The sequence below is a fragment of the Melanerpes formicivorus genome, unplaced genomic scaffold (assembly GCF_026170545.1).
Source record: "Melanerpes formicivorus ecotype bairdi unplaced genomic scaffold, bMelFor1.0.p_v2 SCAF_18, whole genome shotgun sequence".
Taxonomy (NCBI): domain Eukaryota; kingdom Metazoa; phylum Chordata; class Aves; order Piciformes; family Picidae; genus Melanerpes; species Melanerpes formicivorus.
In genome coordinates, this window is record NW_027142370.1 from 4,230,974 (window position 1) to 4,246,069 (window position 15,096).

A 15,096-nucleotide genomic window follows, 5' to 3' on the forward strand; every position below is an offset into this window, starting at 1 on the left:
TGTTAGAACCCCATCTTATGGGTTCCAACCTCTGGAGACCAGGACCACCACACATGATACTTCCACCTTCATTCTTTGGGATGATTCAGCACAGGCACTTCCATCCTGCAGGGCTAAAGCACTGTATCAGCCCTGTATTTCAAATTCCCTGCTGTGGAGGGCATTCCCCTCTCACTCAAGAGATTTTGATTCCTCAGCAAAACCCAGCCTTTGAAACACTACAACAGTGTCATTATCAGACTCTGTTTGCAATGATGAGCCACACTCAGATCATAGCAGACAAAGACTGGCAAACAAACACAACAGTGTGTCTGAGACCTCCCTTGTCCACCTGCAGAAACCTGCCCAACTCCAGAAGAAGACAGGGAAGACAAAGACAGCTAAGCTGAGCTGTCCTGCAGAAAGTGAAGTGCATTCTTTACCCACAACTGAAAGCTGTTCTAAATTTGCTCTAGATGCGAATTAGAAGAATATGTTGAGAGGCTTAAATGACCTGAGCCTGTCAGCAGAGCTTCATGTTTAAAAACACCCTGATGCAAGGGCAGCGTTGGGTTGCTGGAGGAATTCAGTTGGTGATTCCTGTGGACACCCGTTTGCAATTTCTCCAGGAGTGTCATGCAAAGGGCAGGCTGCACAGCACAGCTCTCCAGTCTTCACCCTGAAAACTGAACCACTGTACCTCTACTGCCAGAAAACACTAAGGCATTTTCATCTCATTAGCAACCCGGACACCAGAACTCCCTGGTGGCCTCAAATTGTTTCACATGAGCCATTCACTTCCTCATCACTGTCAGCCCATCAGCAAAGAAGTGATAGCTGCTGTTTCACAGCACCACAGAAAGGTGGAGTGTGGAAGGGACCTCTGGAGATCATTCAGTCCAAGCTTCCTGCTAAGGCAGAATCACCCACAGCAGCTTGCCCAGGATCACAAGGGCCAGGTGAGGTTGGAATTTCTCTAGAGGAGACTCCACCAACTCTCCAGGGATCCTGCTGCAAGTGCTCTGGCACCCTCATGGGACAGAAGTTACCCCTCATTCTTAGGATGAACCTCCTGGGTTTCAGTCTGTGCCTGTTGTCCTTTTTCCTGTCTCTGGGCACTACTGAAAAGGGTCTGGCCACATCCCCTTGCCCCCCATCCTTTAGCCCTTGCTGAGCATTGCTCAGCTCCCCTCTCAGGCTGCTCTTCTCCAGACTCAACAACCCCAGGGCTCTCAGCCTTTGCTCCTCACAGAGCCACTCCAGGCCCCTCAGCATCCTTGCAGCCTGTGCTGGACTCTCTCCCGTTGTTCCCTGTCTCTCTGGAAATGGGAAACCCAGACCTGGACACAGAACTTCAGAAGTGGCCTTATGAGAGCAGAGTAGAGGGGAAGGAGGGCTGCCAGTGCTCAAAGCGCCATGCATTGGGCCCAAGTGCATGGCCCTGGCTAGTGTCACGAGGCTCGTTGGTGTGTGGAAGTCCATCAGCTGCTTGCAGCATTGCCCAGCAGCCTTTGCTCCCTGCACATCATCAGCCAGGCTGGGGCTGTCACAAGGACATTTTCACAACGGCACTAACGATCTGCCACATCCAGAAACTGTTTTGCATCCTGAGGTATGAGAGAGTCCCACAGGACTCTGTTACACCAGGAGTGCCCAGGCTCCCAAAACATCCTCGGCCTCTCTCCCATGTACACAACAGGGAGAGTCTTCACCAGCTGGAGAGAGTACAGAGAGATCAAGCCACCCCATGTGCAGCACAGGAATCCAACACCAAAACCACTCCAGGAATTTCTTAACAGGAAAAATAAGGAAAACACAGTTAATTTCAAAGGCTTATTAGCAGCTATATTACAATAAGCCTGAGACAGCCAAACACAAACTGAAGAATTTACCGTCCTGGGCAGCAGCATCCTGACGGGAGCTATTCCCAGCACTTTTTGAGCAAGCCTTCATTCCAGCACCTCTCCCGACACGGCCGTCCCGTCCAGACCCTCGTGGTCCTCCCACATCCTTTCCCACACCCCAAAGCAGGCACACAACCTGGTTTATTGGTCTGAGGTCTATCCGCACCGTCTCACCTCCGAAGCTGGCAGGTCCGCGGGAGAGCTGTGCGCCGGGCAGCTCCTTCCCTTAAAGCGCTTAATGAGCTGCCTAATTAAAACCAGGAGGAGCAAGAGCAGTGAAAATCACAGTGCTGAGCGCCTGCAGTCCAAGGTGAGCCAAAGAAGTGGAACAGTGCCACTTTCCCCAGCAACAATGGAACAATTACCAAGGGCTCCAAAGGAGGAGTGATGAGGCCTCAACTTAGCACTGCGCTCTCCTCAGGCTTTCTAACATTCTATTGTCTGGTAGAACAGGTTGCCCAGGGAGGTGCTTGAGGCTCTGTCCCTGAAGACAGTCCGCAGATGACACCATTAGGCAGGAGAGCTGGTCTGCTGCAGGGTAGAGAGACACGACAGAGTTATCCAGACAGGCTGGACTGATGAGCTGAAGTTCATCGAGGCCAAATGCTGCGTCCTGCACTTGGGTCACAACGACCCCCATGAACACTCCAAGCTGCCTGGCAGAAAGGGATCTGGGGATGTTAGTCAATAGCAGCTGAACATGAGCCAGTGTGTGCCCAGGTGGCCAAGGCGGCCAACGGCACCTTGACTTGGATCAACAATAGTGTGGCCAGCAGGAGCAGGGCAGGGATTGTCCCCCCTGTACTCAGAACTGGTGAGACTGCACCTCAATTTTTTGGGCCCCTCATTCCAAAAAGGACATTGAGGTAATGGAGCACGTCCAAGGAAGGGACACAAAGCTAGTGAAGGGTCTAAAGAACAAGTCTTGTGAGGAGCATCCAAAGGAACTAAGGTTGTTCAGCCTGCAGCAAAGCAGGCTGAGGGGAGACCTTCTCGTTCTATATAAGTCCCTGCAAGGAGGTTGAAGCCAGGTGAGGGTTGGTCTCTCCTTCCAAGGAACAAGTGACAGAACAAGAAGAAACAGCCTCAAGTCGTGCCAGCAGAGGCTTAGGTTGGATATTGGAAACAATTTCTTCCCCAAAAGGGCTGTCAAGTCCTGGAAGAGGTTGCTCAGGGCAGTGGTGGAGAGAATTCAAAGCCACATAGATGTGGTGCTGAGAGACACGGTTCAGTGGTGACCTGGCAGTGCTGGGTTAATGGTTGGACTTAATGACCTTGGAGGTCTTTCCCAACCTTAATAATTTTATGATCCTATACCATGAAAAAGCTGGTCCAGCAAAGGAGGGCCCTGCAGTTAAACTCCTGATCTCATGATGCAGTCATGTCCACAGAACACACACTGGCTACGCTGCTGGGGATCCCACAGTCCCTGTGGCCATTAGTCATACACATGTTGAAATAAAAAAGGCCATGATTTAGCAGTTTCATTTTTGAGGTCATAAAGAGACTTCAGAGGAATATGCATTTATTAATAAAGTTCCTATGGAGTATAAATTTTAAATGCAGACTTAAAGGCACAGAATTCCTCTTAAATAAACAGAGAAGCCTGCCCCAGAAAGGCCAGGAAACACCGGAATAAAAATGTTCTTTTATGATAATAAGCACATTTGCGCTCAAATTATGTGATGTGGGGAGAAGGAGAATTAAAGCACAAGGAAGTAGAAAGACCTCAAACAACGTGCTCTGGGGAACAGAAACCTGCTTACATCTGCACATAGCCCCATCAGCACCTCCCCAGCATGGCCCACATGCACTGTTGGCCTTCAGTCCACCCCTACAGCAGTGCCTTCAGCTGCTTTTCCCATCAAGCGGCTGCCCCATCTAACGCGACCCGAGATGCTAAATCCAAACTTGTTCAGCTGCCATGGCCTCTCCATTCCCACACCCACCAGGAAGCTGAGGGATCAGATTTAACCTCCAGCTCCTGGCTTGACAATTCACTTCAGAGCCACTTCAAAAAATGTTACTGGTCCTGAAAATCATTTGCATCTCTTCCACCTCCTCCTCCTTGTCTCAAATAAAGGTTTGAGCTTGAAAAGACCTTAACAATCAGCTAGTCCAACTATGTGCAGGGACACCTTCCACTAGACCAGGTTGCTCAGTCCCACCCAACCTCTCCCCAGTTTTCACCCCTTATCAAAGCATCCAAACATCCTCCAGCCCTAAGAGAGCTCGTTGGGTACCACTTCAGCTCTTGCAGGTAAGCTCCAGCCTGAATGTGCAAAGCAGGGATAAAAGATCATCACAGACTCAGGTACAAAGCCACCACATTGGCTCTGGCTAAACAGCCCTGGGATGTCACAGAATTGCAAAATGGTTTGGGTTGGAAGGGATCTTTTAAGCTCATCCAGTCCAACCCCACTGCAGTCAGCAGGGACATCTGCAGCTAGAGCAGCTTGCTCAGAGCCCCAGACAACCTGACCTGCAATGGTTCCAAGGACAGGGCACCCACCATCTCTCTGGGCAACCTGGACCAGAGTCTCACCACCCTCATAGTGAAGACTTTCTTCCTTCTCTCCAGTGTAAATCCCCCTCCCTTTTAGTTTCAAACCATCATCCCTTGTCCTGACACAACAGGCCCTTCTAGAAAGGCTGTTCTCATCTTTCTAACATGCTCCTTTAAGCACTGAAAGGCCACAATGAGGTTTTCCCAACCTCTCCAAGATTCTCTCACATCTCGTCTTCAAAACCCATCACAATCACCACTGAGTCAAGACCAGAGCAGGCAGATTGACTTAACAAATGCAGACACTTCAGGAGGATCTGTCTCAAAAAGCTTCCAAATGAAACAGCAAGAGATTAGTTCAGTCCCCATCGAGATGACATTCAACATGTTAAGAGTTGTTGATCCAGTGGAAGGTGTCCCTGCCCATGGCAGGAGAATTGGAACTAGATACTATCTAAGGTCCCTTCCAACCCAAACCATTCCATGGTTCTAGGAAGAAAACAGTTTCCAGGGCCAAGTTTTAATGAAAAACTAGGGAGTTATTAAAGGTTGCTCTGCAATTTTAATCCAGTGCAAAACAAAAACCTTTTTAGTAGTTTTTTTTTCCAAGGAATCTGTCAGTGGTTTAGCAAAGGATGCTGAGAATTAGTGACCAACAGGGGTCACTCCTCTTTGGCCATCCCTTCCTTGTTAGGAGGGAAGAGGACAGGTGTCAATACATTCAGTGCTTCTGACAATAAACATTTTGACCAAAGCTCTTAGAAGCATGGAGTCATTTTGTTTGGAAAAGTCCTTTGAGATGATCAAATCCAACCATTAACTCAGCACTGCCAGGTCACCGCTAAACCATGTCCACATGTCTTTTAAACACCTCCAGGGAGGGGAACTGCATCACTGCCCTGGGCAGTGAAGTGTCCACCCATGCAAGCCATGAGCAGTCACTTTCACCAGGAGGAATCTGTGGGAAACAACCTCAAAGGCTTTAGGAAACTCCAGGTAGAAGACATCCACTTAGGGGGTCACCCTGTCATAGAAGATCAGGTTAGCCAGCAGGACCTGGCTCTCACAAACCCATGCTGACTGGCCTGACCACCTGGCTGCCCTTTACATGCTGCATAATGGCACTCAAGATGATCTGCTCCATAACATTCTCTGGCACCACCACCAGAGTGACAGGCCTGCAGTATCCCAAATCCTCCTTCGAGCTCTTCTTGTGGATAGGTGTCACATTTGTTAATCTTAGATCACCTGTGACCTCCCTGGTTAGCCAGGGCTGCCGATAAATGATGCAAAGTGCCCTGCTGAGCAATTCCACCAGCTCCCTCAGCAGCTGTGCATGGATCCTATCCAGCTCCAGAGCTGTGTGAAGGCATCTTAGAGCTCACACAGGTTTGTCAGCAACACCTCTTCAGCAACCAGAGGGTGTGAATCATTTCTCCACTGGGTGACAGGATCCCACTTCACCCAGCCTCCTTTGAGAGCCTCTTCCCTACAACTCTGAAAGCCGAGACCGTAGCTGGCCATCAGACTTCCAATCTAAACAGCCCCAGAAGATGTATTTCCTCTCACAATACTTTAATATAACAAGTAGACAACCAGCAGTATCCAAGATTAAGAAGGTCTCGTTACTGAATTTTACTAGAAAATAAGTTTCCTCTTTCCAAACCTGCCCAGAAGGGGAAAGCACCATCCCCTTATCCCCCTCTCCGCTGTGTAAATAGTCACCACATACCCAGCCACCAGACTGACCTTATCAAAGGGCTCTCCTGCCTGCACCCAAGCCTATAAAATCTCCTTGCTTTTAATAAACACCGTTATTATGACTTGTTGTGCTTGTTAAAGGCAACCTCCGGAGTAAGAGACACCGCTTAAACCTCAGGGAAGCTCAGCTCCAAGGGTGCCTGTGGAAGTCCTGGGGCGTGCGGATAAAGCCAGACCCCCGCGGAGCGAGCGGATGCAGGCCTCTTCCGAGCAGCCTGGGTAAGGCCAGACTTGGCACCGGCAAATGCAGCCCACGTGGCAGGGGAGATGGGAGCCTTGCACAGGGCTCCTGTGACCTCTGGAGCTCACTGACCGCTGCCAGAGCACCGACACCTAGCAGGCGGCCATTCCCTGCGTGGCATGTCCAGAGAAAAGGCAGTAAAACCTAATTCACTCCACAAGAGGCACACAAAGCAAGAACAGTTTCCATATGCACTGCAGAAGATGACATAAAGACATGTCAGGGAGGAGGATAATTAAGAACACCACACAAACTGCACTTCTCCACATTTTCCTGGGCCATCGAAGGGCCACTGGGCGGTTATCTGGAGACCAACACGAGGTCCTTCGGTCCCCTGCCTGGCTCATGCGGCTTGGGGTGCTGGGCACGTGTTTGCACTTAGAAGGAAGCACAGGGAGGGGACAGGGTTTCCCCATCATGCTGGAATCACTGCCTGGCAGTCTCTGCTTATCACCATCACTTCAAACGAGCTGCCCGACAAAGCACCCTTTGTTTTCACAGCCCCATTAAGGCCACCTTGCAAAAGGGAGTCATGAGCGGGGCAGGTGCCAGAATCAGCACAGCCTCCAAGGGATGTGGCCTTCAAGGAGATGTGGGAATGCACCCAGAGAAACCTCACACTACACTGCTCACAAGTCAGAAAACCAGAGAATCATCTGGGTTGGAAAAGACTTTTAAGCTCACCAAATCAAACTGTTAACCCAGCACTGTCAGGTCACCCCTAAACCATATCCCTCAGCACATCTACTTTTAAATCCCTTCAAAGATGGGGACTCCACCAGTGCCCTGGGCAGCCTCCTCCATGGCTTGACAACCCTTTTGGGGAAGAAACTCTTCCTGATGCCCACCCTAAATCTCCCATGGAACAATCTGAAGCTGTATCCTCTTGTCCTATCACTTGCTCCTTGGGAGAAGAGACCAAACCCCACCTGGCTCCAACCTCCTTTCAGGGACTTGTAGAGAGACAGAAGGTCTCCCTCCCCTCAGCCTCCTTTTCTTCAGACTAAACAACCCCAGTTCCCACAGTTGCTCCTCACAAAACTTCTCTTGTAGACCATGTACCAGCTTCATTGCTCTTCTCTGGACACACTCCAGCCCCTCAACATCCTTCTTGGAGTGAGTGGCCCAAAAGCGACCCCAGGTGCAGCCTCATCAAGCACAGGAGGACAACCCCTGCCCTGGTACTGCTGGCCACATTCTCGCTCGTACCAATGCCACAGACACCAACATCTGCCAGCAAGAAAAGCAAAAATAACCTTTGAAACAAGCAGAGCCAACTCACACTAGATCATCACCTCTCAAATATCAGCTCTGACAGCACATCCAAGCGATGCTAAGGAAAATAGAAGCGCTGCTTTGCCTCTGTCTGTGAGAGGCACGTGGGACATTTTGGCTGCCCCGACAAACTCGATCCGCTAATGGCTTTTGGCTGGGTTATTCTTGGCCTCCTGTGCAGCAGCACTCCCTGAGCTTACCCCGGATGCTTCGCAAGCGGCACCATCCGCACTGACCTCCTCCACATGCCGTGCGTATTTCAGACCTTAAGCTAGATAATCAAACCACACTCCGGATATCAGCAAGTGTTAATCAGATGTAATTCATTCCTGGCAAGGCCAGAGCTCAGATCTTTAAAAAAATAAAATAAAATCTGTAGGAAAAATAAATAAATAACCCCCCCAAGCCACCAACACAACCAAAACACACACGCAGGTTCACAGGGCCAAAGTCCAAGAGGAGTTCAAGTGCGCAGAGCTCCTTTCATCTGCTCCAGCACTTTGTAATTAGGAATATTTGGAACGCAGCAAACTCCCCCAGAACCGTAGGTAATAAAACTCAGATCTGAAAGAACCCAGGAGGGAAGGAGTGAATGAGAGCTCAGCATCTGTGCGGCGAGACTCTGAGGATTCTCTGCTGCGCGCTGCGAGATTCCCCCCCACCCAGTTCCTGTGTCCGGCTGACCCCAGGAACGTCTCACTTGACCTCAGCCCACCAGGGGCTTCCTCAGCACGAGAGGCCGGCGAGCTCCCCGCATCCCTGACTGCCAGCCAGGAACGCAGCTACGGCTCCGAGTGCTCCAAGACAGATCCTTCTGATTATCACAAAATGAAATTTTCAGCTCTTGTCATCATCAGCCTCAGATTTGTAACGTTACACAAACACCATTTCCTTTCCCCATTGTATCAAACCCTCCTCCGCTCCCGCTGGTGAAATCAAACAATTTTAAAAGAATTTATATGATGCTAATTTAAACCGAATGCCTTCGGCTGCCAATCGCAGCTCCCTGACTCTCCCAGGCCTCCTGCCAGCTCTGCTCCCTTCCAGAGCAGCTATCAATCACGGCCAGCAGGGCGAGGGAAAAGACCCAGCGAGGGGAGAAGCGGTGCTTGGTAACTGGGCACTGGAAATCCTGCCCTTCGCTGACGGCGAAAGGCTGTGAGCTGACCCCATCCAACACGGAGCCCCAAAAGCTTCAGCACTTCCCAGTGAAGCGCCTCATGATGCTTTCTGCAGGCATCAACCTAGCACGTTGCTCAAATTCCAGCATTGCTTCCAATGTGGCTTTAGCGACTGGCAGTGGCATGCTGAACTTCCTCCCACCTTTACTGCTGGAAAGCCACCAAGGCCAACCCCCAAGACAACTCTGTTCCCACAAAGGGTGAAGGGAAGCCCTTCTGGAGTCTTCACCTTGCTTTCCCCATCCCTGGAAGTTTTTAAGACCAGGCTGGATGTGGCTCTGGGCAACTTGATCTAATAGAAGGTGCCCCTGCCCATTGCAGGGGAGTTGGAACTAGATGATCCTTGAGGTCCCTTTGAACCCTGACAATTCTGTGATTCATAAAACAGCAAAACACTGGGATTTTGGGAGAGGCTGAGGAGATTCACCTCACTGTATCACGTGTAGCCAAACTAAAAACATCCAAATCATAAAGTCATAGAATGGATTGGAAGGGACCTTAAAAATCACCTAGTCCCAACCCCTCTGCAGTCAGGAGGGACATCTTCAAACTGGCCCAGGTTGCTCGAAGCCCCATCCAACCTGGCTTTAAACAATTCCAGGGATGTGGCATCCAGCCAGCCTGTGCCAGTGGCTCACCACCCTCACAGTGAAGAGCTTCTTCCTTGCACCAAATCTCCTCTCTTTCACTTCAAACCCATCACAACTTGTCCTATCACTACACACCCTTGAGAAAAGTCCTTCCCAACTTTCTTACAGGGCAACATTAAGTACTGAAAGGCCACCAGAAGATCTCTCTGGAGCCTGCTCTTCTCCAGGCTGAACAACCCCCTGGGAAAACATCACTGGTGCCTCCAGAACTTCCAGCTGCCACCAGTCACAGCAGCACAAATATCCCTGCCCTGCTTAGCAGAAAGGACAAGTTACACAGCCCAGCTGCACCTCCCAGCCTCTGGGTTACCAAGAGCCCATGGCAAAAGACAAGCAGAGGATTATGATACCAATGGACCAGAACAGCAAAAACCAGAAGATAAAAGCTCAAGTAGAAACCACAGAACAACAAAGCAGCTTCACCGAGTAACAAAACTCCTTCAAGATTTAAAATCAAGTTTACTGCCTTGGAACTGGAAGAGCAGAACTTGTCTGACATGACTGTGAACCACCCTGCCCTTCCCAAGCAGCCTCCAGCACCCACACGTCCTACCTGTTTCATGGCTGTCTCCCCAATCTTGTCAGAGTGCTTGCGGATGCTCTCCAGGAAATCCTTGAGGTCCGACATGGAAACTTCTTTGATCTCTTCCCTCAGCTTTGGGATATTATCCACCATGATCTTGCAGAAGCGGTAGTGGCTCACTTGGGGCAGGTATGTGTGCTCAAGGTGCTCCAGGGTCTTCAGCGCAGGGTAGTGTCTGGTGGAAGCAAGCAAGGCAGATGTGGAAAGCAGAAGGGCTCTTTCCATCCCACATCCCCTCCAAAGTGTGCGTTGACTGCAAATAATGCAATGTACCCAAGAACCAACTGCTCAAAGGAGCTAAAGCACCCAGATAACCATGAAAACTTTATCCATTGAAGCAGCACAGAGCAAGACCAAGGCAAGCAGCAGCTCCTTACTCAAAGCTCTGATGGGCAGGTAAGGACCAGCAAGGACACAAATAAGGGGTCTAGAGCATAACTCTTCTGAGGAGCAGCTGAGGGAACTGGGACAATTTGGCATGGAGAAGAGCAGACTAAAAGGGGATCTGATCAATGTTGATCAATACCTAAAGGGTATGGGGCAAGGGAGTGGAGCCAGACTCCTCAGTGGTGCCCAGTGACAGGACAAGAGTCAATGAGCACAAACTGGAACCCAGGAGGCTCTATCTGAACATGAGGAAAAAGTTCTTTGCTGTGAGGGTGCTGGAGCAGGCTGCCCACAGAAGCTGTGGAGTCTCCTTCTCTGGATATATTCCAAACCCACCTGGACATTGTGATCCTGGGAAGCTGCTGTGGGTGACCCTGCTTTAGCAGGGGGGTTGAGCTATCTATTCTGGATAGAAACTCCAGATCTAACACATGATTTTCTAACACATGTCTAATACATGTCTAACACATGTATTTTCTACAAAGCCCCTGCCTCTCCAGCAACTACTGTCACACCCCTGGGGTACATGACCTTTGCAATGTGGAAAATACCTTAACTCCCTCCTCTACAAGTTTAAAGATGCAAGATTGCTCAGATTTCTTCCCCTGTGCACAATGCACACCTTTACACTTTGGTCATGTCCCATGGCCTTGCATGTTATCTTCCTTTTTGCCATTAAAACAAACTTCACGGCCCCACAGAGGAGGCTAAACAGGAAATGCTCGTTCTAAGCAAATCCTTCTTCTCAAAGACTCTTTTTCCTCCAGAAAGTGGAAGTCCATAGGATTTAGAATATGGGGACTCTCCTGAATAGCAATGGAAGATGTAGGACCATCCTCCCCCTGCTCTGACCACACATCCGGTCAAAGGTTAAAAATAAATTGTGAGGGAACCATCTCAGAAGCATTAGAACCATCCACAAAACCCTTTTTTCCAACCAACACCAGGTCACAGTCACCCCAAGGGTGAGGAGACCCTTCTCTTCACCTCTCCTCTCTGCTGGTAGCAGTGTCACTCCTCCAGGTTTGAACCATGGGTGCTCCAGCTCATGGCCCCCGATTCTGCATCTGGCAAACGCCTGTGTTGGGTTCATAAACACCACACAGCAAACAGCACATAACTCATTTTGTCTGCCTTGGGAGAGTTGAGTTCATTCACCCTGAATCCAAAACTCTCCTCACAGCCTCCTCTGAGGCTGTGTACTCAAACCCCAAGACTCAAACTGGTAACCAAGCCCCTTGCTGGCCATCATGAAATGATGTTAAGTGAGACCGGGTGCAGACACAAAACTGTTTAATATGTTGTGCAGTGTTTGGTGGATGAAGGCATCAAATCCAGACAAAGAAAGCAAGAAGGGGGGAGGGGGAAAGCCAGGGGTTGACATTTACTTTAAATGTGGCTTTCAACTTCTATTTGTTTCAAAATGAACCAATCCAAAGAGGAGGGTGGAGGGGGAGGAAAGACGCAATTCTTAGAAGCAGACCCTGGAAACACTATCCAGAGTGAGGGAACGGAGCAGCATGTGGATTCCCTTCGAAAGTTCACAGCGCTGTGATCAGCTCCAGCTCCCCACCCCACATCTGTCAGCGAATAAGCCCCTTGCTGTTCCCTATAAACAGACTAAAAGCAGTTGGACAAACCGCACGCTGCCCAATTCTGTCCTGAGCCCGCCTGAGAAAGAGAGCGAGAGCTGTGGGAGCCACTGAATGAGCTGCCCTGCAACTCCTCCAGCTAGCCCAACTCTCAGGAGTGATGTTTTATCTCTTCAGCCAAAGCTCCTGGGTCCAAGGATCACAGAGATCAGCAGAGGCAGGAGGGGGAAGTGTAAAAATACGCCCATCCAATTAGTTATTGCCTTGTTGGAAACATCTGGTTTCTTCTGTATTGTTTCTGTGATGGATGGCAGGCACAAAGCAGGCATCGGCTCCCACTGCTCTCCCTGCGTGGCACTCAGCCGGAGCCTGCCGCCTTCTCGGCTGACCTCCTTCCAGCAGCTGCTCTTTGCCCAATTTGCCACCCCCAGGGCTACAACTTGCCTCCCAAGTCCCACGCTGCTTAAACAAACCGTCCCCCAGGATCCCAGCCACGCAAACTTCCCAGGCCATGGTTCCATCCTTCAGCATCGTAACAGATGCAGGGTGGGAAAATCCTGGATTTACAGCTCATGATTTCTGAGCCACAAAGTCCTTGCAGCTCAGCTCACTCTTCTGAACTGGTATTACTGGCACAAAATAAAGCTGTGTATTTTCTCCACATCTCCTACCACACTGCCTAACCAAGCTATCCCTGGTGTTCAGTCTCTCTTTCTCTCTCTTGCCTCCCAGACACCGATCAGGGTCCATGCCCAGATGGCACACTCAGGTGTTTGGCATCCATTCACACTCACCAGAGCCTCTCAGGATTATCTTTTTGCATTACAGCATTCACAGAATTAATTTAGCTAATAACACACAGAGAGCACCAAGCACTGTTGCACTGCTCAGTGCTTCACGTGTTATTGGCTAAATTAACTGTGTGAAAGCTATGAAATACAAGGTGAGAATTCACCTGAATTAAAAAGCCTAACGCAAAACGAGAGCCTGCTGCAATCCCGCTGCGGGCAGGAGGCTGAGCAGGACCATGGAGACACCAGCCAGAAATCAGGACATTAACTTGGAATGGCTCATTTTGAAGCCCTAACTTTTGAGAACCTCTTTAATTTCTCCATCACCAAAGAGGTGCTTTTCAACTCCTGCAACACAAACATGAGCCTATGAAGAAAAAAAAGTGATTTACCTTTTCGATTTCATTTGCTCCCGCAGCTTGCTGTACATCTCCAGGACTGGAAAGAGAAGGGGGAAAAAAAAAAACAACACACAAGCATTGAGACACAAGCACAAAGAAGCAAAGAGATGCCAGATTAAAATAAAGAGGTGCACAAATAAAAGAGCAATTTCAGATGCCTCACCAGGAAGACACAGGGTTAGCTTATCGACCGTCGCCGAAATGTTTCTCTGCTGCAACCGGCATTGCTTCAGCTCTTCCATTGCGATTATCAGCTGTGGAAAGAGGGGAAGAAAAGAAGATAAAGTTTCACTAAGAACAGAGAACAGAACCAGCAGAGAGGATACAAAGCGGTCTGCACTTGTCACAACCACCCAAACTGTAGTTTGGCGGCAAAGCTCAGCCCGACAACCAAGAGCTCACCAAGCGGCGCAGTGCGCTGCTGAAGCGGGGAGGACAGGCAGCTCTGGGTTCTTTAACCGAGCAAGCAGAAGCATTCCCTAGCCTAATTTCAAGTGAGCAAAACCAAAGTCATCAAAGTGCCAGCCTTGTAGCACGTCCTGTGAATTCCAACAATTATCTCCCCTTTCCATTTTACTCATGTCTTCCCTGCTCCCTCTCCAAGAGTTTCTTTTTCTACTCCTTCTCAAAGGCAGGATGTGGCCGCTTGCTCCCAGGGGGTTCCTTCCCATCACAAGCTGAAAAGGGGAGGTTTGAATGCTCAGTCTCCAGCAGAAAAACCTGTGTGTCTGCAGAAGGGCAAAACAAGCATGGACATGACATAGAAAACTCTTTGCTTCCTATTGTCAAAGACAAGTCATGGAACACCAACTCATCGCCACAGCACCACACTGAGTCTGCAGTGTCCCTTTGAAATCCCAGGAGTTTCTACTCTTGGAAGTGAATCCTCTATTCAGGGTAAGCCAGAGGTATGTTTATTGGATTCAGGAAAGAAGCTGCATCACCTCCTCCCAAAGGGCATTTTTATCTTCATCAGTCTGACACAGCCCAGCATGGGGATTTTCTCCTTTGTCAGTCAACCCCACTGCAGCTGACTGAAAGAGCAATGCCTGGATGCACTCTGAGCAAAAGGAAGTCTGAGGGTTAAGAAGGAAAACAGAAAAAGGTGCAAAGAATAGAAGATGCCGTCCCTGGGGGTGTTTAAGAGCAGGCTGGATAAGGCTCTGACCAGCCTGATCTAGTGTGGGGTGTCCCTGCCCATGGCAGGGGGGTTGGAACTAGATGATCCTTGTGGTCCCTTCCAACCCCGAATGAAACTATGAAACTTGCATACATCAGTGAGCCATGGACTGTCCCTGGGAGGTTTTACATATCTCCATCTTAAGCACTTGAAAAAGGCATCAGTGCCGCCACACACACTCAGCTCTGAAGTCCTCCTAAACTGTTAATGTTCTTATCATGAAGGGGCAGAAGAATAAATGTGATTACAGGCACAACACATCCTCTTCTCCATGCTGAACAACCCCAACTCTCTCAGCCTGGCCTCACAGAAGAGGGTTTTCAGCCCTCCCAGCGTTGTTGTGGCCTCCTCTGGCACTGCTCCAACAGGTCCCTGTCTGCGCTGTGCTGAGGACACCAGAGCTGGCCCCAGGACTGCGGGTGAGGTCTCAGCAGAGGGGCACAATCCCCTCCCTCCACCTGCTGCCCACCCTGCTTTGCATGCAGTACTGCTATGAACAAGCCCAATGACACCATTCAGGGCTGCAGACGCAAGCCCACAAGTTGATTACTGCCTCTACAAGTGCCTCCTGCTTCCCATGCTTTGCTTTCAATCCATAAGCAGCAAGAAAGAAAAATCACCTCCCAACACTCTCACACAACTCATCTTTCATGCAGAACAGCAAA

The 15,096-nt window shown here is 49.8% G+C and overlaps 1 protein-coding gene across 6 annotated transcripts in view; it reads right to left on the reverse strand.

The window, feature by feature from the left end:
* Nucleotides 1-15,096, reverse strand: part of EXOC6B (exocyst complex component 6B) — a 281,602-nt gene that overhangs the window by 211,426 nt on the left and 55,080 nt on the right. For all 6 annotated transcript variants that reach the window (XM_068149414.1, XM_068149412.1, XM_068149413.1 and 3 more), the window contains exons 4-6: nucleotides 13,415-13,505; nucleotides 13,243-13,288; nucleotides 10,051-10,255 (exon numbers count right to left, since the gene is read on the reverse strand). In XM_068149414.1, coding sequence (XP_068005515.1) covers nucleotides 10,051-10,255; nucleotides 13,243-13,288; nucleotides 13,415-13,505 — 342 coding nt within the window. The remainder of the gene's footprint in view (nucleotides 1-10,050; nucleotides 10,256-13,242; nucleotides 13,289-13,414; nucleotides 13,506-15,096) is intronic.